Source organism: Pogona vitticeps, chromosome 4 (assembly GCF_051106095.1).
Source record: "Pogona vitticeps strain Pit_001003342236 chromosome 4, PviZW2.1, whole genome shotgun sequence".
NCBI classification, from domain to species: Eukaryota; Metazoa; Chordata; class Lepidosauria; order Squamata; family Agamidae; genus Pogona; species Pogona vitticeps.
The window spans coordinates 69,329,225-69,356,005 of record NC_135786.1 but is presented as its reverse complement, the minus strand read 5'-3'; the positions used below and the strand labels follow the sequence as shown (position 1 = coordinate 69,356,005).

At 41.6% G+C, this 26,781-nt stretch overlaps 1 protein-coding gene across 2 annotated transcripts in view; it reads left to right on the top strand.

Annotated features, from left to right (window-relative positions):
- The window catches only part of LRP8 (LDL receptor related protein 8), a 221,395-nt gene that overhangs the window by 175,260 nt on the left and 19,354 nt on the right, over positions 1–26,781 (top strand). The window contains exons 5-7 of one of the 2 annotated variants that reach the window (XM_072997637.2): positions 7,143–7,511; positions 17,572–17,694; positions 18,029–18,151. In XM_072997637.2, the coding sequence (XP_072853738.2) occupies positions 7,143–7,511; positions 17,572–17,694; positions 18,029–18,151 (615 nt within the window). The remainder of the gene's footprint in view (positions 1–7,142; positions 7,512–17,571; positions 17,695–18,028; positions 18,152–26,781) is intronic. The other variant, XM_020799651.3, reaches the window with a different exon arrangement.

Below are 26,781 nucleotides of genomic sequence, written 5' to 3'. Positions count from 1 at the left end.
CAAATGTAGTCCCACTGAAACATTGTGGTTGATGTGACAATATGATTGACACCACTGCCCTTTGGTCTCTCATGAGATGCTTTCCCCCAGTTTTCTGACTGGAAATAGGGCCCTAATTCACACATGCGGGAGAAAGTGTCAGAAGCTGAATGTAACAGTTTCTTTCCACCTTTGCTTTTGTAGGCTAGAAAAGTACCCTGCCTGAACTTACCACAGCCCAGTGATCTCCAGTCGGCTTGAAAGATGGCCTTTGACCTGACATGTGTTGCTTTGGAGCCAGTATGGAAATATTTTAGCATATATTGCACCACTAGCACACTAATCAGATCTTCTCCTTCTAATCACAATATGAAACAGGAGATTACAAACACAACAGAGGTTCAGAAGATTTGCATGTAATCTGATCCTTTCAGTTTGACTAAACTAAAGCCTTTAAGATTCTGACACAGTCTTTATCCTAAACAGAAAGCAAGCAATCCAGAACAGCATTTCTCGGGAGATGAAGGCAATGTCACTGCTCCTCTAAGTATCCAATGGCATGTCTTGTGTGGACCTGAATGTGAAAGCTACACATAGGTTGGAAGGAAACCATTACAAATGGCATAGTCATTTGTAACAATTTACTCCGTTGGGAGAGGGAGATTGAGTGCATTAATTTCAAATGTAACATAACAAAGGGGATCAAATTTACTCTTTTGGTGTAAGAAATAAGAGTTTGCAGTTTCAAGTTATTTTTAAAAGGTATCAACCAGAATCCTGCTGGTGTTCATGTAAGATTTGCATAACATGTCACAGCTGATTGGCAGAGTCATGTGGCAAACCTTGATCATGGGCGTGGTTACATGTCCAAATGCACAACTGAGATGCATCCCAGTAACTTGTAAATTAGTTGCAATTAGACACAGCATGTTACCAGTACAGTTCTGGACCTTTATAATTGTTTTACAAGCGTTTTACAGGATTTTTTTCTAGCTTTATGTCATTCTTTTATTGATGATAAGAGATTTTCTTTTAAAAAAAAATAACATGGAAAAGTATCCAGCAACAGAAAAGGTAGCAGAAAAAAATCCTCTTGCATAGCTACAGAACATTCAGAGCCAAACTGCTCCAAGTTAAATCACCATAGACATTATCAATTGCTACTAAGTCTTAACATGAGACAATTCACCCCCAAAAGTTATACTGTTTGTGCTACAACAGCAAAGGGTAGGTTGTGTTTTAAACACTTTAAACACTAAATTACTTTTTAAATACTAAAATGAATAGTGGGGATAAAATAATTTTAAAAGTAACTTTCTAGGTTTTGAAAATGCATTATGCAGATTTTCTCACCGTAGTTTCTTCATTACATGCACATTGTAGGTTTTCACAGTCCTTCCGGAACCTGAACTTAAATGAATTGCAGAACTGCATGCTTTTTTTAAAAAAGTAACAGCCTAAATACCTGATTTTGAGCCACTATCACATATACCTATGAGTCAAGTGCTCCAGCAAGGGTTAATGGGGTGTACTGTGCCAGAGGTGGCTATAAATCAAGGGTTGAGGGCTCTGCTTTTCACATAGAGTGTGACCTCCAGAATGTGTGGCCAGCTTAATTTAAGGTGAATTCTTCTCCATCTTCAAATAAGGAGCAAAACTTTAGGATTAGGATTTATTTAATATCTTACTTCCCATCATCTTTTCTGACCAGCTGTAATACTGCAGAGGAAGAAACATAACATGGTTTACATGAGAGTACTGTATGCAGAACAGAGGATTCCATATTGACACCACAGCATGGACAAACTAGATTAATTTCTGTCAACCTTATTTTCACAGATTGGAACAGATCTTTCTGAAAACTTATGCCAGACCTTGTATCCACAGTAGTTGTAAGGAAACTGTTCCAAAATCTCTCTTTAACTCTTTTAGGAATTCAGCTTCCTACCACAGTTCCTTTGCTAGATGATGTTTTCATAATGTGACAAATAATATGACAGTTTTCATCACAACATACTACATACACAGAACATGACCTAATAGACAGTTACATACCAAGTAAGTTACAGACCAAGGGCTGTTACAAAGCTGGTGGTACTTAAAAAGTTGTCCGTAGAGCTGACAGGTCTCATCCAAGCTGGAGACCATGTATAATTTCATTTTCAGAACGATTGTGGTACAAACTCAAAGTTACATTCTCAGAATGCTAGTTCTTCATAGAGTTTTCATAGTACTGAAAAAAGAAAGCATTAAATGGACTGATAAATTGGTTTATGAGTGGCAGATTGGAAAATGTATTTGGATTAGATTTACTGTCTGAAAAAGCTATGACCTTGGAAACTGCTTGTATAATTCTACGAGTTAGAATAAAAATTATTTTCACAAAAATACATATATCTATGATAATTTCTGAGCCAAAGTTCATGCCTTTAAATAATATAGATATATGCTGGCAATGGTTTACCAGTTAGTTGGTGTGGTGATCTCCTCTGAAGCCCCTATTCCCCCCAGGCCTTCACGAGGTTCTCGCTCTTCTTCTTTCTTCGCTGCCACCAGGTATTACTGCCTTAATACCATTTAATCATGGAGACACGTGTGCTTTTAAAACTTAAGTCATTTATTAGATCAGCAAAGTTAACATCTGATTCATATTCAATAGGTAAATCACAGGCTGCTAATCATTTGTATTCGAATCAATTCTACTTTAACTTTAAAACTCTGTTCCATTCAGCGTTCTTACAGATCTCTAACTCTGAGTTCACTTTTAAGTTTCACACTGTCTCTCACTACCAGAATCTCCCTTCATACGCCATACACCAGCCTTTATATCCAGCCCCCTCCCCCCTTGGCTCCGTCTCCCATCCCCTCATTGGCTCCTTCTCCACTGTTCAGCTGTGACGGACAGGTGAGGGCAGGGCTGTTCGCTACAGTTGGTTAAACTGGATTTTGCCTGATTTGGTTAAACTGTTAGTTGGATCGCAAAACCTGTAGGCAGTTTATGTTGCTTTGTAATCTGTTTCGCAATTCCTAATGTGGTGTAGTGGACAGAGTGATGGACTCTGGGGAACACGGTGTAAATCTTCACTTGGCAATGAAACTGGGGAACTGGTAAAACCACTCCTTAAGTATCCTTGACAGGCCAGTTGCTATAAGTTGGTTCCAATTTGATGGCACAGAACAATAACAATCTATTTTGAACTCTGTCTGAACTACTTAAAGGTTTCTTACTGTTGGAGAGCCCTGTCATACTTCTGCACAGTTTACTGCACTCTCTACTATGAGGCAAAAAGGGATATTTGAGCTGCCTTCAAAGGGTGGTGGACAAAGGAAGGAAGGGAAAGAAAGGATAGGTTTTATTTTGTTTTGTTTTTTACTTACTTGCTTTTTGCCTAATCCTTTGCTATGCAGAATTCTGGAGATTTCTATTAAAGGTGCATCATGTTTTAAAATCACTCCTACACTTACAATTAAAGCACTTTTTCTTGAATCGTGGAACATTAAAAAAATTAATCTGTATCTTTCCCCTTGCTGGCACATTGCAGAGCTCATAATCTAATAGGTAGAAAAATCAAAGAATATAAACAGATGGCTTGTGCCAAAGCCAGCATCTCTCATTTATGATCGTTTAGCATGGCATCCATTAATGACTTGAGATGGGCTTTGATGGGAGAGCACTTAGGTAAATGTGTAGGCAAAGAGGAGAGGAGGAGATGCTCTTAATTTGTGTTATCTGCTGTTGAAGGGTCAGGTTCATGCCTATGTGAGGAATTCTCCAATTTGCATGTTGGCAGATTTCAAGAGAGAGAGAAAAGATATACAAGCAGAAGGAAGGGTGGAGACCAGCTAATGAAAAAAAAAAAGGAAGAAGAATGTTCATTAGATCTCTAAAAAAGGAAAATACATTTGCAGTTGAAGTGGCTAATTGCTTCAGCGCTGCCAAGAAATAAAAGGTGGGCAGGAAGAGGGGTGGAATAAGAGCCTGCGTAATCGTTGATTTGTAGTCCTTTCAAATGCTACCTAGGCAGTTTCCTCTGTGCAACTTGGAGTTGCCTATTAGAAGTGGATAGTCATTGCACCTTTCATGTTTATCAATAATGGTTTGAACTTTTTAGAAAGGTTCACAACTATGCTGCTGTAAATTATTTATCCAGTGGGGGAATGAGGCTAGTGATCCATGAAGGCTGCTGGTGTGCCATTAAGTGGGATGAATAGGTCAGCTGCATTTTTATCAAGTCACAATTAAGAAGAAGTTCATGCTTCTGAACAGGGGGAGATGGTTACTGTCCAACTGGCAGGAAATACTATATAAGATGGATGTGGGATCTGTTATGGCTGCCGGGTCATAACATTCTGAAATTTTAGAAGTCTGGAATGAACATGAGAGATAGGGTAATATATTATAGACTGGCTTGTATTCTATGTGGAATTGCTTATCGGAGTGAGACTTGGCAGCAGTTTCATAGGTACTTGCTAAATCGAACTTGTGATCCCCAAATCAATATCCTCTATCCTAGAATGCTCAAATTCCACAATACCTCTTATTTCCAGTCCAAAAATTTAGGGAACCATATCTAAGTAGCTAGGTTCTGAAACTGAACCTCAGTTTCTTCCATCTTGATTAGTTTGTGCACAAAGGTGTTGTAACTACTCTTGTTTTCAGACTGCAATCATAGCTGATTATTTTTTGCTTGCTTGACTTGCAGCTTCATCCCTTGAATGTACAAATGACTGACAGTTTCAAGCATAGTGAGATGTTGTTTAAACAGGATATCGCAAAAAAAATTTTTTTTTAAGATGCTGGGGGCAAGAAGACCTCAGGCTTTTTTCCCCAAATTTAAATGGGTATTTCGCCAGAGGAGAGTGAAAGAAAATGTTTAATGAAGATGCATTGGTCTGTTCAGCTATATTCTGCTAAAATGAAAGCCAGTGTAATGTAGTAGATAAGAGGGTTGGACTAGGACTTAGGAGACATGGATTCAAATCCCTGGAAACTCATTGGGACCTAACAATGGTAAACTACTACTTGAATATCTTATATACCTGAAAAACACTGTTGGGGTTGCCAGAAGCTTGAAGTGACCTCATGACACACAATAGCAACACTCAGCTATGAATCAGGGAGTGTGTTTGACTTTTTTTAAAAAAAAAATCACAATGAGCTCACAAAGCAATAAGGGGGGGGGGAAACTTCCCCTCTCCCTGACCTTCCATTGCCACATGCCACAGTTTTTAATTCTGTTTTCCCCCGCACTTGTTCACTTCAAAGTGAATAAAAAGAAAACAACATAAACCCATCTCAAGATGAGATACTCTGTTTAGTTTAGCTAGAATCTCTTCACCTCTGTTAGTATAAAACGGTAGCCCCAAGACCTATTACGTAACCTAATGAGAAAGTGTGTTCAATAAAAATACAACTGTATGATTTGGTGATTAGCCTTCAGTTCTTTCAGTGGGTGCTCGATAAGTGCAACTATGCTGCTGAAGATTATTTATTAATTTACCTCGCCATAAAGAGATACCAGTAGGCCAGCCTTCTTTTGAATTACCCTCTTTCCTTTAACTCCTCGCATCATTCTTCTCTATATTTGGAAGATGTCAGCCACTAGTACGGTATGGCGTTAGTAATGGGAATGAGGCAGGAGGAGTAATATCTTCTTCAGCTATTGCTAAGGAAAGTCTTGTTTCAGATAAAATACTCCAGGCCCATATCAATTAAAACTGCTATTTTCCAAGACAGTGATTTCATTTTGTGTAATTTGTAAGTGATCATTTCCCAGCGGACTTTTTCAGATTTTGAAACAAGTTTTTTCCTCCTTAATAACCAAGCAAATTACACTCAATTAAGTGTGTTCAACGGCAACTCTTGATGGGGTCGGGAGACAGATTTTCATTTCGTAATCAAAGTGACCGTTAATTGCCCATAGCTAGGACACCTGGAAGCTTTCATCTGAACTGCTTCCTCCAGTTCAGCTCTAAATCAGGAACCCAGACATGGAAAGAGGAAATCCTGCCTAACTTTATAGTGCAGAAAAGTCTCATTTGGATGTAAATGCCACATGGTGAGGGCCAGAGAAAATTGTTGATGTGTTGCAAAGGGGCTTATCAGCACAACTCAGAAGCTAAATCCCTGTGTACCTCACTGAGCATTTGGCCTGTGCATCCTTCTTAATGTGTTCAGAACAAGACAAGTTGTGAAACTCTGAATCTACTTAGATTTGGAGGGTAATTAAATCAGCACTCCTGAAGAGACAAAAGTGAGAGCAGAGTATAGTAAAGCACAAATAAGAAATCCACAAGATAGTGTTACACACTTCACTTGCTGACCCACACACACACACAAAGGCATGCACATGCACATACTGGTTGTGAATTGCTGCATACCTACCCACCCATCCAATCCACCCATCATATTCATTATTATTCATTGTTGTTGTTGTCGTCGTCATTATTTTGCTTCCTCTCCTTTCTGACTGTTTTACTATTTTTATGTACAACAGCGTTGCTGTTCTTTTCCTCCAGCTTTGCACAGTGCCTTGATCTTAATGTTTCATCGCTCTGCAGTTGGTGGACTCCTCCAGTTAGATTTGCCACCTGACTGCTTTTGCATTTGGAAGAAATTTTGGACCATCTGGCAGTTTTCCTCCTTTAGTTGAATCTCCATACTAGACAACAAGGTTTATTAAAGTGGCATACATTTCAGTGAATTAACATCATGGAATTATCAAAAGCAAATAAGCCAGAGGTATTTTTGCCTGCTTGCAAAAGCACAGGGTCATGCAACTTTGGGCACAGCTCAGTAGAAACTTCTCTCAATACCGCACAATCCTATTTACATTCCTATACTCACTGCAAATATAAGGTTGGCATGAGCCACATTGTCCCTTACGGGATAGTAAGCATCAATGTGGACTAGACACTCTGCAAGTACTGGAATCATGCAAGTAAGACTTTTAAGGGGGTTCTACTGTATATGATCATAAGTGATTTATAGCTGTACAAGGACTGAAAATGCATATTTCTGTGTTTCTCCTGGAAATGTAGAGACAAAAAAGAGATTTCAAAGGAGGGTGACTCTTTGTAGAGAGACTGAAAATGGGAAGGACTAAAAATGGGAAGGGAAAGCTCTTACCAGCTAACCCATACATTTCTTTTTTTCTCTAAAGTTTGTTCTTCCAGCGAGTTCCAGTGTAGCAACAAGACTTGCATAGCTACCATCTTTGTCTGCGATGGTGACGATGACTGTGGCGATGGCAGTGATGAGAGGAAGTGCCCACCCCTCACTTGCAACCCCAATGAGTTCCAGTGTAATAACAGCCAGTGTATCCCCCAAATATGGGTCTGTGACAACCAACCTGATTGTGAGGATCATTCTGATGAGCTGATGGAGAAGTGTGGCCACAAGCTCAAGCCACAGACCATGAGCACCTGTGCCTCTCACGAGTTTCAGTGTGGCAATGGCGAATGCATCCATCTGAACTGGAAATGTGATGGAGACGAGGACTGCAAAGACAAGTCAGATGAGCAAGATTGTCGTGAGTGTCCACAGAGTGTTGAACAGTACAATAGGAGGGGAGGGAGCTGAGAATGGTCATTGAGCCTTGCAGCCCAGTCTTCAGTATGTTTATTTGGAGGTCGCTCCCACTGAGTTCAATAGAAGCTTACTCCCAAAGGTGCAGAGCATCAGGGCGCTAAACTAATTTTCATTGCTGTTTTGTTCATGGGCTAGAGAATTGAACTAGAGACTAAAGTACCATAAGTTGCAAAATAGTCCGCATCTCAAAAGACCAAAGCTGCTTTGTTCTGTGTGTTTTTCATCCTAGGAAAAAAATTGTATCCCAAAGAACTTACCACTGGTGAATTAGGTCCTTGTCTGATAGTGTCTTATAAATTATCCAAGGTAATTAAATGCTCTGAATTTCAACATCGGTTATCTCAAGCTAAAAGCACTGAAACCTAAGACCACGACAGCTAATATTTGGTGGTAGAAATGCAATTCACAAGAGCTGTGATGAAGGCGGCAGGCAGCGGCTGCCACCCTCAGAGGCAATAGGGCTGGCTCTCATTCTAGGAACTGGCTGCTGCCTCCACCCACGCATCCACCCACCAGGTGATAGGCCAGTGCAGATGCAGAGGCAGGAACTGGCTCCAGGAAGGGAAGTTGCCCCACTATCTCTGCGCATGTGCTGGCCCAGGGTGGTGGCAGGTGGGGAGGCCCATGGGGACTCGACAACGCAAGTTGGACAAATGGCAACGCCCAAGTCACACGTCGAATCTGAGTCATTCAATGCTCCCACCCCAAGTCAGGTCCAAATCCAAGTCATTGGTGTGACTTTGGATTTGACAGCATGTCACAAGTTGTGAATCCCCATCCCTGTTGGGTACAATGCTATGTTTCTGGCCTTGACAGAGTAATTAGTAATATCAAACTGGCTAGTTAATTCTCTTCATATTGCCCACACAAAACGTACTCAGTATTTTTTGTTAGGACTGAGCAGATGATTCCATCTGTTGTCACGGTTGCTGAACTCTCTTGAATTCCCCCACTGGCACCCCCCCAAATTTTTTTTTTTTTTTTGCTCTGTCAGAAACAAGAAACACTTCTCTTGGAGGTTTCTAGATCATTCTTTGATCTTGGAGGTTTTTATGAAACCAGAAGGAGATTTCTAGCTCCCCTGGTTTGAACATTTGAAGTGGTGTGGCTGTGTGGTGGCTTTTTTTTGGGGGGGGGGGGTGAGGGGAATAGGCTTCTGAAGCGCTAGAGCATCCCCACTGCCGCTCTGTACTGAAGAACAGTTCTGCCTGCAGCCTGAGAATCCCATCTGCTTTTAAAAATAAAATTGAAGTTCTGCTTCTGTAAGTAGTCAAGTTGTTAAAGCCCCTGAGTTACTGAATAATGGATTTCTCTTCAGTGAGCTTTGTGCTCTTTCACACATTGCTGCAGTGTTTGGGGATGTTTCATCCATTTTTCAGATGCTAACTAGCATAAGCTGGTCATTCACCCAAGGACTGAGAGAGAGGGAAGGAAATGGAGAAAATGTTTCACTGAAATATTCATAATTGCGAACATGGAAATGAGAAATGAAATATTTATATGACAACTACGTGTATGCAGGGTTCCTGAAAGACAACCTTTAGGGCGGGTGGACGGCTCTTGGTTGTGAGGACAGAATCTTTTTAGTTTCCTCTAGAATGCTTTCCTGCAATTTGCATACAAAATGAATCGTTTAACAGCATATGAGTCAGAAAAATAAACCAAGCAATCACATTTGAAGGCTCAGATGTGTATTGTTGAGACCAGCTGCAGAATTTAACTCAGGATTCAGACCCCTTGTACTGTAGATTCTTCCTGTCAGGTTTAGTTTTCACTTCTACCTGCTCTGAACTGCTGTTCTAAATAAGGTATTCAGAAGAAGTTATAGGTATATCCAATGCTGTGTCCACCATATGGGATTTTATGGTTTTGAAGCAAAGAGATTAATGAATTTTGGCCTAGGCCTGGAAATAAACTGCTTGCCTTCATGGACCCCTCCCCTTCTCTAGTTTGCCTTAAATTGACTTTTTCCTATTTCTTAAACTCACTTCTCTGTGATATCCAGCTGGTTAACTTCAATGCTGTTTGCAAGAAAAATATTAAAAACCTGGTTTGTGGAAAATGCTCAAGACCATACTGATACGCAGATAGAATAGGACATAATAGGAGACTAGCAAACCAGAAAGTATTGAGTTAAGGTACCAGGGGTGGGGAGGAGAGAGCACATGGATACACAGTTGGTTCATGGTATTACATGCCTTTGTTCATTAGAGCAGGATTTTTATCTCTGAATTGGGCCACTGGGTTTTATTCCCTCTACAGGGGATAATGTAGAATTCCCAGTGTGGTGTAATGGATAGATGGACTAGGACTCTGTTGAACAGGGTTCAAATCCCTGCTCAGCCATGGAAACTCAGTGGGAGAGTGGACCTGGTAAAACCACTCCTGAAATATCTCAATTACCTTGAAAACCCTATTAGGTTCACTATAAGTCAGTTCCGACTTGATGGCACATAGCACATGCAGTGGTGCCTCGACTTATGAACTTAATTGGTTCAGGAAGATGGTTGTAACTCGAACTGGTCATAAATCGAAGCACCATTTCCCAACGGAATGCAGTGAAATGCAATTAATCACTTCTGGCCAAAGAAAAAAAATCACCCCCAAAAAATCACTGCAAGACTGGTCGGAAACGTGATTAATCCCTTCCAGCCAAGGGGGGGGGAGCAATCAACCGTGCAAGACCCATTGCAAATGCAAACAAGACAAAGGAAAAAGCAATCAAGTGTGCAAGACCTAATGCAAAGAAAACAAACCATAAATCAATCAACTGTGCAAGACCCATTGCAAATGCAAACAAGACAAAGAAAAAGCAATCAAGCAGATCATGCAAGATTGGAAATGGGGAGGGGAAGCCAAAAAGCAAGGAACCACCCCAAGACCCATTGGAAATGGGGGGGGGAATCCAAAAGGCAACCAAACCCCCCAAGACCCATTGGAAATGGGGGGGGGATCCAAAAAGCAACGAAACCCCCCAAGACCCATCGGAAATGGGGGGAGAACCAAAAAAACAAACAAACCCCCCAAGACTCATCACAGCACAGAAACATAACCCTCCAGCTCAAAACCACGCTGCAAAAACACCCAGATCAGTTTTTAAAAAGCAGAAAATGGCACCTTACCTTACAAGGCATCCCGAAGCCTCCCTGCAAATACACACACACACTCTCAGAAGCAGAAGGAGGCAGTTCCAAACTCCAACGAGGACACACACTAACTGCTGGGATGAAAGAGGTACAAAGAAGCAGCCTTGTCACCACCTACAGTTAGCAATTTGAATTTCGTACCTTTTTTCCCTGCCTTTTTCTGTTCGTAAGTGGACGCTCCGGTCGCAAGTAGAAGCAAAAAATTTTCAGCCGGAGCTAGTTATAACTCGAACTGGCCGTAAGTAGGGGCATTCGTAAGTCAAGGCACTGCTGTATAGGGGAAAGTAATAGCAGTTGTGAAGGAATGCATTGAAAGGTGATTCGTTTTATTATGCAAAATCCAAATTTCTCTCAGAATAATCATGTATGGAAAAACAGCACTCGCAGTCAGCTCTCAGCAACCAGTGGGCCTGGGCTAAACTCCAACCTTCTTTTTCTGCATTCAGTAACATAACCATGAGCTACTAATTAACAAGGAGCTGGTTGCATGCCTGGTCACATGACCAGGTACACAATTGGCATCTTGTTAACTAACCTCAGTTAGTTGTTGTGACTTCTACAATTGTTCTACTGTGCACTGTCCCCTGTTTGGAACAAAACATAAACTACGTCTGTTTTTTCTGTGTATTACAGCTAAGAGGGATTTCAACAGTTTGTGTGTGTGTTTAGTCGTTTAGTCGTGTCCGACTCTTCGTGACCCCATGGACCAGAGCACGCCAGGCCCTTCTGTCTTCTACTGCCTCCCGGAGTTGTGTCAGGTTCATGTTGGTTGCTTCGCAGACACTGTCCAGCCATCTCATCCTCGGTCGTCCCCTTCTCCTCTTGCCATCACACCTTCCTAACATCAAGGTTTTTTCCAAGGACTCTTTTCTTCTCATGAGATGGCCAAAGTACTGGAGCCTCAGCTTCAGGATCTGTCCTTCCAGTGAGCACTCAGGGTTGATTTCCTTTAGTATTGATAGGTTTGTTCTCCTTGCAGTCCAGGGGATTCTCAAGAGCCTCCTCCAGCACCACAATTCAAAGGCATCAATTCTTCGGCGGTCTGCTTTCTTTATGGTCCAGCTCTCACTTCCATACATCACGACAGGAAAAACCATAGCTTTGACTATTCGGACTTTTGTCGGCAAGGTGATGTCTCTGCTTTTCAAGATGCTGTCAAGATTTGTCATCGCTTTCCTCCCAAGAAGAAGGCGTCTTTTAATTTCAGGGCTGCTGTCTCCATCTGCAGTGATCATGGAGCCCAGGAAGATAAAATTTGACACTGCCTCCATATCTTCCCCTTCTATTTCCCAGGAGGTGATGGGACCAGTGGCCATGATCTTAGTTTTTTTGATGTTGAGTTTCAGACCGTTTTTTGCACTCTCCTCTTTCACTCTCATTACAAGGTTCTTTAATTCCTCCTCACTTTCTGCCATCAGAGTGGTATCATCTGCATATCGGAGGTTGTTGATATTTCTTCCGGCAATCTTAATTCCGGCTTGGGTTTCTTCCAGTCCAGCCTTCCGCATGATGTATTCTGCATATAAGTTAAATAAGCTGGGGGACAATATACAGCCTTGCCGTACTCCTTTCCCAATTTTGAACCACTCAGTTGTTCCATGACCAGTTCTAACTGTTGCTTCCTGTCCCACATATAGGTTTCTCAGGAGACAGATAAAGTGGTCAGGCACTCCCATTTCTTTAAGAACTTGCCATAGTTTGCTGTGGTCCACACAGTCAAAGGCTTTTGCATAGTCAATGAAGCAGAAGTAGATATTTTTCTGGAACTCTCTGGCTTTCTCCATAATCCAGCGCAAGTTAGCAATTTGGTCTCGAGTTCCTCTGCCTCTTCGGAATCCAGCTTGTACTTCTGGGAGTTCTCGGTCCACATACTGCTGAAGCCTACCTTGCAGGATTTTGAGCATAACCTTGCTAGCGTGCGAAATGAGTGCAATTGTACGGTAGTTGGAGCATTCTTTGGCACTGCCTTTCTTTGGGATTGGGATGTAGACTGATCTTTTCCAATCCTCTGGCCACTGTTGAGTTTTCCAAACTTGCTGGCATATTGAATGTAGCACCTTAACAGCATCATCTTTCAAGATTTTAAATAGTTCAACTGGAATGCCATCACCTCCACTGGCCTTGTTGTTAGCCAGGCTTTCTAAGGCCCACTTGACTTCGCTCTCCAGGATGTCTGGCTCAAGGTCAGCAACTACATTGTCTGGGTTGTCCGGGATATCCAAATCTTTCTGATATAATTCCTCTGTGTATTCTTGCCACCTCTTCTTGACATCTTCTGCTTCTGTTAGGTCCCTCCCATTTTTGTCTTTTATCATGTTCATCTTTGCGCAAAATGTTCCTCTAATATCTCCAATTTTCCTGAACAGATCTCTGGTCTTTCCTTTTCTGTTATCTTCCTCTATTTCTTTGCATTGTTCATTTAAGAAGGCCCTCTTGTCTCTCCTTGCTATTCTTTTGAAGTCTGCATTCAATTTTCTGTAACTTTCCCTATCTCCCTTGCATTTTGCTTCCCTTCTCCTCTCTGCTATTTCTAAGGCCTCGTTGGACAGCCACTTTGCTTTCTTGCATTTCCTTTTCTTTGGGATGGTTTTTGTTGCTGCCTCCTGGACAATGTTACGAGCCTCTATCCAAAGTTCTTCAGGCACTCTGTCCACCAAATCTAGTTCCTTAAATCTGTTCTTTACTTCCACTGCGTATTCATAGGGGATTTGGTTTAGATTATACCTGAGTGGCCCAGTGGTTTTTCCTACTCTCTTCAGTCTAAGCTTGAATTTTGCTATGAGAAGCTGATGATCAGAACCGCAGTCAGCTCCAGGTCTTGTTTTTGCTGACTGTATAGAGCTTCTCCATCTTTGGCTGCAGAGAATATAATCAATCTGATTTCGATATTGCCCATCTGGTGATTTCCATGTGTAGAGTCGCCTCTTGTGTTGTTGGAAAAGAGTGTTTGTGATGACCAGCTTATTCTCTTGACAAAACTCTATTAGCCTTTGTCCTGCTTCGTTCTGAACTCCAAGGCCAAACTTCCCTGTTGTTCCTTTTATCTCTTGGCTCCCTACTTTAGCATTCCAGTCCCCTAGAATGAGAAGAACATCTTTCTTTGGTGTCAGTTCTAGAAGGTGTTGTAAATCTTCAAAAAATTGTTCAATTTCAGTCTCCTCAGCAATGGAGGTTGGTGCATAAACTTGGATTATTGTGATGTTGAAAGGTCTGCCTTGGATTCGTATTGACATCATTCTATCATTTTTGAGATTGTATCCCATTACAGCTTTCCCCACTCTTTTGTTGACTATGAGGGCTACTCCATTCCTTCTACGGGATTCTTGCCCACAGTAGTAGATATGATAATCATCTGAGCTGAATTCGCCCATTCCTGTCCATTTTAGTTCACTGATGCCCAGGATGTCGATGTTTATTCTTGCCATCTCCTGTTTGACCACCTCCAGCTTACCAAGGTTCATAGATCTTACATTCCAGGTTCCTATGCAGTATTTTTCTTTACAGCATTGGGTTTTCCTTTCACTTCCAGGCACGTCCACAGCTGAGCGTCCTTTCGGCTTTGGCCCAACCACTTCATTAGCTCTGGAGCTACTTGTACTTGTCCTCCACTCTTCCCCAGTAGCATGTTGGATGCCTTCCGACCTGAGGGGCCCAGTTTACAGACAATCTATCAAAAGCAGCATCTATCATTGTGTTTTGGAAGGATGGCGTGCATTCAGGCAGGTTGTCAGTAGTGACTATGAGTAAAAATGAGTTGACCAGAACAAAACAGAGAGCTGAACAAAATATATATAAATGACTAATTTCTAAATGACTAAATTTAACCTAGGGGACGTGGTGGCGCTGTGGGCTAAACCGCAGAAGCCTGTGCTGCAGAGTCAGAAGACCAGCAGTCGTAAGATCGGATCCACGCGATGGAGTGAGCTCCCATCCCTTTTCCCCGAGCTCCTCGCATGCAAATGCGAGTAGATAAATAGGTATCATCTCGGTGGGAAGGTAAAACGGCGCTCCCTAGCCACGCTGGCCATGTGACAATGGAAACTGTCTTCAGACAAGCGCTGGCTCTACGGCTTGAAAAACGGGATGAGCACCGCCCCCTAGAGTCGGACACGACTGGACTAAAAAGCATCAAGGGGAACCCTTAAAAATGTAACCTATGTTCAGCAGCTGATATTCTTGATCCTGTATATACGTTCTGATTTTTAAAAAATCCCTTAAAATGAATTCAGTGGTAGAGTAAAATGTTTTACACAATGGTGATCAAAATAAATTACTTCCAGACATTTCCTGCTAAAGGATCAAAAGTGGCAAAACACAAAGAGGTCTTTGTTTGGGTCATTGAGGAACAACCACTGTTCAAGTTACTAGTGTGCTAGAAACATTCAGCTTTAGGCAAAGCTTTGTGCCCTTCAGAGAATAGCCTTGAGGATACACAAGAAGCATTTAATGGTCTTAGCTGAAATATATGGAGTGTAATATATAGAATGCTTCTACTTGCAAATGAAGGAATAAATTAGGATGTGCTTGATTAGCACAGCAAGTCTCTTGAAACAACCCCATGCAGGTGCACACTGAAAAGTTCCCGTTTGCGCTACTGTCTTCCATGTGCAATTTTGGATTAATTGCTCCAACTGTCTCCATATGGTGCATTATGCTATTGGCAACTGAAGTAGTAAGCAGTTTGGTGGGTGGGTTTGTGCAAATGACAGAACTTGATGGCTGAATCACTAATTCTTTTAACATTGCTATTCCGTGTTGATATCAGTGAAAAATTACCATGTAGCCTGTCACACTTCTGTACGGTATTTTCAATCTACCTGTATACAGTATAGTATTTCTATATTTAGCTCCTGTATTCATGTTTTCCATTGATTCTCTTAATGGTGCTGAACTTGTTCAATTGCTAAGTACAGGTTTCATCTCTGTCTTCAGAACCTCTTAAGTAGCTTCACAGGAATAAGGTTGCTAATATAATGCTAAGAGGCTTTCATAAGAACAGGTTTGGCTCAGTAGCCACTTGGCTCCCAAGGTGATAATTTTCAGAATATTTAAATGACCAGTTTTCCATTAGGTTGGCTCAGTTCCATTCACTTTAGCAGACTAAAGTGAATTCAGCTGAAGTGGGCCATGGCTTGATAGTTGGGCTCCTGGCTGAAACAGCTATGAAATAGCAGTTCCCAGATTTATGCATTTAAGAAGCTAAACAAACAAACAAACGAGAGCATTTGAAGGAGAATGTAAGAGTCATTCAGGCAACTTTGGATGTTGCAATATGAGCTGTTGCTCTTCACCACTTATTTTGCATCTCAGAAGCCACTGGCAATGGTGCGGCTAAAAATATTGTAAATAAATAAATAACTTCCTGGGTCGAGGCAGGGAGGGAATGCACATGATTCTTTGTAGAGGGGTAGACCTGATCGTCAGTGGTCAGCTACAGCAAACCAACAAAGAGTTTCATGGCTACTTAAAGACTAAGAGGTTTTATTTGGCACAAGTCACAGTCTACAAAAGCTTATTCCAAACAAAACTTGCTTCCCTTTGAGGGGCCACAGAGTCTTTGCTGGCTTTTACCTGCTGGGTTTGTGGGGTTTTTTTGTTTTTTTTTAAGGATGTGTTGATTTGCAGCATGAAGTTAAAACTTCCCATCTACAGGATTTTCCAACAGAAAGTGCAAGTAGTGGTTTGCATATCTGATACTTTAGAGGACTTTGATAAATATTAGTAATAGCCAGAAGCAATATGAAGCATTCTGCAATGCATGCGGTTGGCCAGAGCATCATTCAGTATACTGATCTTGAGTCCCTGCAATGTGTTCATCCTGTATGATGGATGGTGCTTGGGCTATGTAATGTTATTGTGAATTCTGGTTCCTGCTGGGTTCTTGCTTGTTCCCTCCTTGCCATTTTCCAGGGTATGTTGAAGAGACATAATTCCTGATCTTAGGCACAGTTTGTGAAATTGCCAGGCAATTCTGCCACTAGGCTTTTGGATCACATGAATTAGCATCCCTGTCGTATGGCGCCAGCTACTCAATAGTAGTGATTTTCTGTCATTTAGAATGAGGATGCAATTTCCCCTGGAGGGAAGCACTTAAACCAATGTTTTTGGATAAGTTTGTTCAGGGGTGATGTAGTCATTGCAGCTTTGAAATCCAGCGTTGAGGTCGCTCTCTCACAGCCTCTGATACCTTCAGATTCTTACTGACCGGTTTCTTAAAATTACAGTTCTAATGATTTTGCTAATTAGCAGAATGCAGAATGAAAAGGAACAGGTGGCGGTTAGGACACAAGAGGTTGAGCTGACACCAGCAAAACCTAGCCCAGTCTGTATAGCAAGCCTGTGCAATGGACATTGGACTTGGACTAGGAAGAAATGGATTCCAGTCCATGCTCGTCCATGAGGTTTGTCACAGCTGTCATTTATCTTTCAGCCTAACCTATCTGGCAGGATGGCTGTGTAAGATAAAACTGGCCACCATCAGTTCCTTCCTTGCATGCTGCTCCCATGCCAGTGTGATGGGTAGTGATGCAAAACCTCAGGGAAGAAAAATCACAATTTCCAACATTATCCAGATGTAGAAGAGATGATACCTTTATTGGATCATTAAAATCAAACACTCAAGCTTCCGTATCGGTAGGGTGGTGATAGAGAAAGGCCACACAGAGACTCAGTCATCCTTATTCTAAAGCTGGGATAAATTTGGGTTAACTCACCAGGTAGTAAATAGCCAACCAAAGCCAAATTAATTCTAAACTATTATGTTGCTTGTTGAGTTTCCACCATGTTTCAGAATTGCAGAGAGCATCCAAATGCATGACTGCTCACAGTTTCTCTTACAATCTCCTTGTTTTCAAGCCCTGGTGACCTGCAGCCCTGACGAATTCCAGTGTGGCGATGGGACCTGTATCCATGGAGCCAAGCAGTGCAACAAAGTTCATGATTGTCCAGACAACAGTGATGAGGCCGGCTGTGTTAATGGTAGGTATGGCAAATATCCCAGCCTGTGGGGTGTTGGAAAAACAACATTGCTCAAAGAATTTTGGATGCTAGAGAAAATATCCAGGCCACTTTGAAGAGCCACTGTCCAATTGCTTGTCATAATGAACTGTTACAGTGCTCCAGAAGTGAGGCTTCTGCAGGGACATACTTCCCCAACTTTAGCAGCATCAGTGGTGTTGTGTGTTGTAACTAAATACCCCATGGCTTAACTCCATCTCATTTCTTCTGAATTACATTCTCTTGATATCCTGCCTTCATTTTCATGTGCCTAATCTAACTTCAGCTGCTTTCCCTCCCTTGCCTGATGCAACAGAGGCGGCGTGCGAGAGTCCCAACAAGTTTCAGTGTAAGAGTGGAGAGTGCATAGAGGAAGTCAAGGTGTGCGATTCACACAGGGACTGCAGGGACCTGTCTGATGAGCCTCTAAAAGCATGTGGTACAGTACACTCCTCTTCTTATTTCTACTTCCTTTTTTAACACCCCCCTCCCATTTGCTTGTGCTTAGGACTGTCAGAGCCATACCATCCAGCTCCCACTGCCACTCCTTATTAGCTTTTCTGCTCACCTTGTTTTCTTGCCATTTCCTGGGTGTCCAACTACTGGAATGTGATTCCTGGAATTGGAGGTTTTGTGTTGCCTTAACTGAAGGTGGCATTGCCCTGGAAAATCAATCCAGACTGATTGCAAAGAGGTTTGATTGCATCACTGGATAAGAAACTCCTCAGACTCCTGGCCTCCTGCTGATGGCAATTATTTGTTGTGATGGTCATTGTAAAGTGCAAGAAAAATATATGTGCTTGGTTAGGAGGTGGACATTTATTTCAGAGTTCTTCATACAGAGATGAGTTGGGAAATGGACAGAAAGACTAAGCTCACATGTCACCCAGTGGGTGATAACACTGATTGAGTTGGTGCGAATCAGATAGATACCTCACTTCCCCAGCCTGCAGATACAGTGGTGCCCCGCACCATGACGATAATCCATTCCCCTGAAATTTCTGTTGAGCGAAAACATTGTCCAGTGAAAACAGTTTCCCATTGGAATGCATTGAAACTCATTTAATGCGTTCCAATGGGGAAATTACCTCGTCGTCCAGCGAAGATCGCCCATAGGGGAAGCCATTTTACGAGCACCGATCAGCTGTTAAAATGGCTGCCCTGCAAAGCATGGGTCCGGAAAACATAGGGCAGCCATTTTGCGGAGCCAGAAAACATCATCGCCTTGCGAACAAACGGTTTGCGCAGCACGGACCTAATCGTCGTCAAACGAAAATCCCCCATAGGAAACATCATTTTGCGAACGCTAGAGCGATCGGAAAAAAGTCACCATCCTGCAGATTCGTCGTACAGCGGGGTCATTGTCTAGCGTGGTACCACTGTAATATCATATCCAATGCCAGATCTCTGTCCTGGTCCACGGTATGCACACACACCTTTGCATATCTTATAAGGTCTCACAAAACAGGTATCTACATCAGCATGCACTTACACAGGCATCTGTGTTATTTGTGACATTATTAGGAGGCAGGAAACTTGCTTGCTCCTCTGACATGCATAATGTATTATTGTTTAATTTCCAGTTAGTGCATTTTGATATCCCCCAGCAGATATGTGTTCATTTGAAAAAAGCATCTGTGGATGAATCAGAGATAATACCTTCCCATGAAAGCGTATCACATAAGCTGATGCTGTGGCACAATAGGCAAAGCACTACAAGTGTTGGGCCATTGGGTGAATTGTATTAAAGTTTGGGTATTGTTCAGTTATACAGGACTTGATAGTTTACTTTATAATAGCAGAGTACCCATTAGCTAATGAAAGAAGCCATGTATTGAGTATAATCCATTCCTTGAACACTGAAGTGTGTAAAAAATGAGCAGAAGGGATGTAAGATCCTTTTCTAGGAAGATCAAATAAAGCCATTCTCATTGATGTCAGTGTGACTGAAGTGTTATGCTGACGAATATGCTCTTGGGCGTCAACAGAATCTGACATAGATTCCTTTGAATTTGTTTTCAAGAAGGTGTAACAGATTTAAGATATATTCCATTCATTTAAATTTTCTAAAGGTGGCTGTTTTCTACGTATGGTTGTATTATCAGCTGGCATCTGCAGTGTCTTAGAAGTTCTTATCTTCTGGGGTCAGTTGTGAGGTCTTGTACAGAATAATTTTTCAAGGTGTTTTGAAAGAGCTTATCCACTGGTCATGCAGGCTAGAGGGTCTGGGACATTGTAGTCCAAAAAAATAACTTTTCCAGACTCTGTTCCTCAACGTGGTAATCATGATTTGTACCTCTTTCATCCCATTTCCATGTTAGTATAATAAGAGGTTTGTCATAACAGCATAGGGCGACATCTACCATCATATCTACCATCACATATTTGATCAGGACACGAGAGAGGGCCTTTTCTGTGGCTGCTTCAAGGTTGTAGAATGCTGTCCCTCAAGAGCTTTGATTAGCCCCCTCTCTTTTATCCTTTCACTGATAGCTGAAGACCTTCCTCTTAATAACCATGGCTGAGTCCACAGGTGCTGGATTTTAGCTAAGTCACTTTGCTTAATTTTTAATGTATTTTTAATTATTAGTAAAGCCCAATTGCTTTTTAAGATGTAATTTATTGTGTTTTTATTTTTACTTGTTTAACATTGTGAGCCACCTTGGGTCTCTTCATTGGGAGAAAAGCAGCCCACAAATGATACTAAATAAATAAAGTAAAATAAACTGTGGCCCTCCTGTGCTTGGACTGGAACTTTTGTCTTTGCTGACTGTAGCGAACAGCCCTGCCCTCACCTGTCCATCACAGCTGAGCAGTGGAGAAGGAGCCAATGAGTGGACGGAAGGCGGTGCCACGGGGGGAGGGGCGGGATATAAAGGCTGGTGTATGGAGCATGAGGGAGATTCTGTGAGTGAGAGACAGTGTGAAACTTAAAAGTGAACTTAGAGTGAGATAGAGTTCTGTAAGAACGTTGAATGGTAAAGAGAGTTATTAGAGATTTAAAGTCATAGTAGGACTGATACAAATACAAGTGATTAGCAACCTGTGATTTACTTATCAAATATTAATCATATGTTAACTTCCCTGATCTAATAAAAGAGTTAAGTTTCAAAAGCACACATGTCTCCTTGATTAAATGGTATTGAAACAGCAATACCTGGTGGCAGCGAAGAAAGAAGAAAAGCGAGAACCTTGTGAAAGCCTGGGGGAATAGGGGCTTCAGAGGGGATCATCACACTGACCACTGGCTGTGCTAAGATGTATGGGAGCTAGAATCAAAGAACATATAAAGGGCCATATATTCCTCCACTCTTGCCTGTGTGAATGGACAGATCAGACCTAATGAGGATGGACTAATTTTTTCCCAAACAGGCAGAAGTACCATATTTTTTGCTCCATAAAACGCACTTTCCCCAAAAAAAGTTTTGGGGGGGAAGTGTGTGCGTCTTATGGGATGAATACTGTAAAAAATTGTGCAGACTCCCCAGAGCCCATGCCACTGTACTCCTCCTCTTCCGTTGGCTCCCCCGCTCTGGGTTTCTGTCATCTCTCCGCATCCCCCTCACTAGGCCGGGATCTGAATTTCAGAAGGCCTCCTGCCACAGCCCTGCGCTGCTGCCGCCACCAGCGGAATGAGATGTGAGGGGAGACTCGAAATGGGGAGCACAACAAGCTGTAGCTCTCTTCTGCTCGTTTGTCTCAGCTTTCTTCTTGCCCTCGCCTTTCTTTTCGCTCTGCCAGCCCTTCCTTCGCTCACACGACAGCAGCAGCTCCTCCTCTTCACACTTCCCCCTTCCTTCCTCTCCTCTCTCTTTCTCTCTTCTGTCTCTCAGGACACCCATCAGGGACTGGCTGAGGTGTCTCTTCTGCACTCCCCCCAAAAACAAGGGTGTGAGGGAGGAACCACGTAATGATAAACAAGAGCGGGAGCCCACAATTACTACTTGGGCTATGGTTCCTGCCACCACCCAGGCTACGGGGGAGATGTCTCAGCGCCGCCCAGACAGCCAGGTGTGATAGAAGCTTTTTTCCTGTTTTCCTCCCTCTAAAATTAGGTGTGTCTTATGGTCAGGTGCACCTATGGAGCGAAAAATATGGTATTTATGGTAAATGATCCATTTGTTTAGCAGTTGAATGGTCTTCATATTTCCATTGCAGCATGCTCTACCTTTACTTGCAAACACCCAGATTGCCTTGTATTAAGTTTGGTTGTATGGCAAATGGGGGACCTTGTCACACTGGTCATATAGGCATGATTAACCTCTATATTGGTCTACTGTCATATGTTCTGTCTAGGGGTGTCCTGGATAACAATTCAGAAACTTCATTAGATCCAAATGAAGCCTCATAATTACCTACCAGTAGTATTCTTTCTGGAACTGTGTCATGTCAGTATTAGAAGAGTTTCCCAGGCTGGGAGCAAATCAGGATCTGTTGATAGATCTCATAGTGCTTAGTGGTAGGTCAGCAAGGGTCTCCAGCTGCCATTGATTTAAAACAGTGTTCGCCTGCCTTTTTTTAAGTCATGATCCACTTCTATAATAGTCAAGTAACCTGTGACCCTTACTACCACATTTGCATAAAAAAAGCATTTTAATAGGATAAAGAAAACACAATAAAATAGAGTTTTCAGAATATAATTCTACCCTAATATATTAATATTAATGTATAATTATGGAGGGGTTGCAAATAGGCCAGTACCAGATAAAATTTGAGAAAGAAAAAAAAGATAACACACTTCTGAGTTTAATTTACTTTTTTTGAATGTGGAAATTACCTCCCATCCATGTTTCCTTCTCCCCCCAAAGCCCCCTGAGAGAAGAGCCCCTCCCCCTCAAGCCCAAATAAACACCTCTTCCATGGCCCCTCCCATGCCCCATCCTGTCCCTGGTTCTTCACTGTCACTTTTTTGCCCCTCTTGCCTTTCTCCTCCATGACTCAGGATGGGCCTGGAGGCATCTTACTGCCCAGGTCCGCTCACCTTCATCGTGCCACCATCACCACATCTGAAAGAGCTGGAGACTCAGGTGGAGTGAAAGGTACCACTGCTGCGGCAGCAACAACTTTTAAATCCTGCCGCCATCTTGGGAGTCAGCATTCCCAGCATGCCCTGTATGCTTGTCTCATTTAGGCCTCTTTGAACTGGGCTGATGTTCTAATCTAAAGGTCTGATGTCAGTCCTCCGAAGGTGGATGCAGAGGAACAGAGAGAAACAATCAAGGTTGGCTCTTTTGGAGGGCGCAGGAGTGAGTGATGTGCATGCATAACAGGAAAATCTGCCCCAAAGGTTACAGAAATAACTAAGAACTCTTGGTTGCCTGCAATTCCAATTGAAATTAAAATTATCTATCTCTAGGCCAAGAGGATTAAAATAAAACAGTATTGTGCATAGTATATTTAATATAATAAATATAAAAATAATTGCAACTAAAAGTAATAATGGCAACCCCACATAAAGCACTTCACAACCCCCTTTGGGGATCCCAACTCCCAAGCTAGGAATCTAGGATTTAAAATAAAAACAGGTTCCCCACCCAACCTTATACTCAAATGGGGCAAAGGTTCTGGGAAAAACAAGAGAGTCATTTCCATGAAATATTGTATGGCCTGAAGAGGAATTGGTGGACTGAGTATGTGTTCAGAAAAGACATTTTGTTCTGCATATGTATTTGTATATTTTTTGCACCTAGTACATGTTATGCCTGGCTCAGGTTGTTGAGCCTCAGAGCCCCAGTGAAAAAAAAAACTCTCACAAGCCCAGATCAGGACACTTCTATCTTAAAGTGCAATTTCTCTCCTGGGTTTATGTGGCTGCAGGTGATTTCCTAGCTGCAGGCAGTGCTGCCATCTACTAGGAACAGGGCCTTTTCTGTAGTAACCCCTGCATGTTTAGAATATCCTCCTGCACAAAGTCCTATTAGGTTGGCTTACTTTTTTTCACGTTGAATTGCGTTTTCCTCAGAAATGCAGTGGCTTCTTTTGTGAACTACCTTATTGGTGCCCCTTTGTGGCAAGAAACAAAGTACCAGTAATATAAAAGTAGTTCATATTATAACTTTGAACTGTCCCTTCAGCTGAAGGAATTTGATGATTGTTCAGGGCATCTAGTCCTGAAGCAAACTTAACGTATTCCTCTGCACTCTCCATCATGGGCTTCTCTCAAAAGCCAGCAATACTGAGAATTATTTCAAAGCTTAGGACCTAATAGGTGCCTGCCAGTGACAATTGGCATGACTGCTACATCTGAGGATTATATATTTGTGAGTTTATTCATTTTTAATATTTATAAATCACAATCTATCTATCTATCTATCTATCTATCTATCTATCTATCTATCTATCTATCTATCTATCTATCTATCTATCTATCTATCTATCTATCTATCTATCTATCTATCTATCTATCTATCTATTTATTTATTTATTTATTTATTTATTTATTAGATTTATACCCTACCCATCTAGACCGAAGATGGGCGGTGATAACCAGATAGATCTGAAGATAACCATATAACACATTTTTAAACACACACTAAATAATACATCTATAATGCAAAATTATAAAATTACAAATAAAAGTAAAAAAATAAGAATCCTTTAACCAGGAAGTACAACAATCAATTAAGTTAGAAAAGGAAAGAGTGTCAACCACCTCTAAATGTCAATTTTAAAATGTTCTGCTCAAAAGGAATATTTTAATTTGCCATCAAAAAGAAAAGGAGATCAATTCCAATCACTTCTCCTTCGGGAGAGGTTTTCAGAGATTCCAGAGATGCCTTGCTTTGCCTTGATGATCAAAGCACCTACCAGGACAATATTTTGAGATATTGGAGGGACTCCCAGAGACTCGTTCCCGCCTGCCTGCCGCATTCCAACTGGAGTGTGCTTCTGACTGCTGCTGCCCTTTAAGAAATGGGATATAGGCCACATTGCAAAAATTAATCATACATGTTCCTAGTTGCAGAGAGAGATCTTAGCATGGTGCACTGCAAAGGCTCACAATAAACAAGAATAAGAATCAATATAGAAGACCATTCTTGTGTTCCAACAACCTTCAGTTGAGAATGAGTATGTGTATGGCCTGGTTGGCTCATATTCAATGTACAGAAGAGTCACAGGCAACATCAGTCTGAATAATGAGTGTCAACCTGTGTATACCACCATGAAATGGGCAGTTATCCCAACCTCCAAAATTGTTCCTGTTCAAAATACTGTAGTCTTATTTTGTGACCTTTTTGCCCAGAATGTCACACAGGGTTAAAACATTTATTTTGGGGACAATGACTTCCAGAATCCCCCATTCACTTGCTGTTACATTTTCCAGATTTCATCACTTCTCTTCTAAATAGCAGCATCCAAGGCAGTAAGGATTAGAGAGACAGAGAGAGTAGAATTGTTGTGGATTTTCCATTTCATCTTCTGCCAGTGAGGAAACAAACAATCTAAACTATTTTCATACAATAGGTCAAGGCTAGAAAGACTTAAGTGGCAAAATGTCTACAGTTGCATATTTCTGCTTTATTTCATTACACTCCTCAGAGTGACATGAATGATAAAGAGTTGCTTAACTGAGTAATGCTCTTAATTCTTGTTCGAATAGTTTGAGGTATTTGGTGATGGTCAGATGTGGGTAAATTCCATGGGTTTTGCTTTTTTTTTTTCTTTTAAGCTCAGTTTTGCTCACAGTTTTAAGAAATGCATTTTTTTTCACATTTTATAACAGAAAAAAACTTTTTTTAAAAAAAATCAAGATTAAGCAAAAAGGGATTGACATCCATCCCACAGACAGAGATCAGATCCCATATATAATAGACAAACTAATGGAAGTATTCAAAGAAGCTGATTAAATGGCTCATATACTGTTGGGAGAAAGTGACTGGTTCTTAAAGTGACAAGGAGGACAATAGACGTTGTGTACAACACTGGGAAATAAATCTTTTTAAAACCATGCTAGTAATGTAGAATATGCTATATGGCTATACATGAAAAGTAGTAGATATTTCATCTTTGATGTCCAGGTGAGACGTTCTAGACTTCTGTAATGTAACCCATTATTAGATGCTGGAGAGGACAAAAGGGTTTGTTTGGGGAAAAAATGCAGGTGAAAAGTTGCCATCTTCTTCTTCTGGAAATGATTTTGCTATGAAATGGGCCCACCCAAAACTGCCCTCCAAACTTAAGCAGAATGCTAGAGAGTTTGTTTTGTTTGGCTTTGCATTTTCAGAGGCTAGTGTAGGCAACAGCGGGTCTGGGTAGCAGTAAAAAATTTCCCCTAGACCGTCCAGAAATGTCCACCCGGTATATACATTTATCCACGATCTGAGGGGGGGGGTATAGAAACTCTGACAAGCATCCCAGAGCTGGAGAATAGCGTGAGACTCTTGTCAGCGTCTTATGGACCTCTCGTACAGCGACTATTGTATATACACGAACTGTCCAGGCGTCTGAAACTTCTCAGACATACACACACAAGCTGGAGAATGGGGGAGTGAATGGAAAGAGAAGCAGGCATTGCTGAATGTATGGCTCCTAACAAACCAGAAAAAGTGAGATCCATGCCATACCCAGGTTTTGCTAGCCCTACATAGTACTCTCCCTGGGCAGATGCCCTGTCTTTCCCCGAGGCACACTGCAAGCAAAGTGTGCATTTGAGGCTCATACCACAAATCCTCTTGGAACTAGACCTCAGAGTGGATCCACACAGGATACATTTTACTGCTTCCTTTTGTCCAGTTCATGAGGAGAGGAATGTGTTATCAACGTCTTTATTGGGGCTGCAGAACTGGCACAGTTCACTGCCTTTCATTAAAAACCTGTAACCTGCTATTTGTTTTGAGGACTAAAACAAACTGTAAAAACCAGCATTAAAAGCAGTGTTGCAGAAGTAGCCAAGGAGGTGTGAATTAAGCTAAAATTCAGATAAGAGGTGCTCTTTTTAAAAATATGCAGATCTTCACATCTTGGGAAATAAAGAGAGATTTTGTGTCTGTTTCTGTGAGATGTAACTGTATACACTGATATAGCACTACTTTTAGTGATACTGTACACAGGAAGACTTGTGGCATTTTG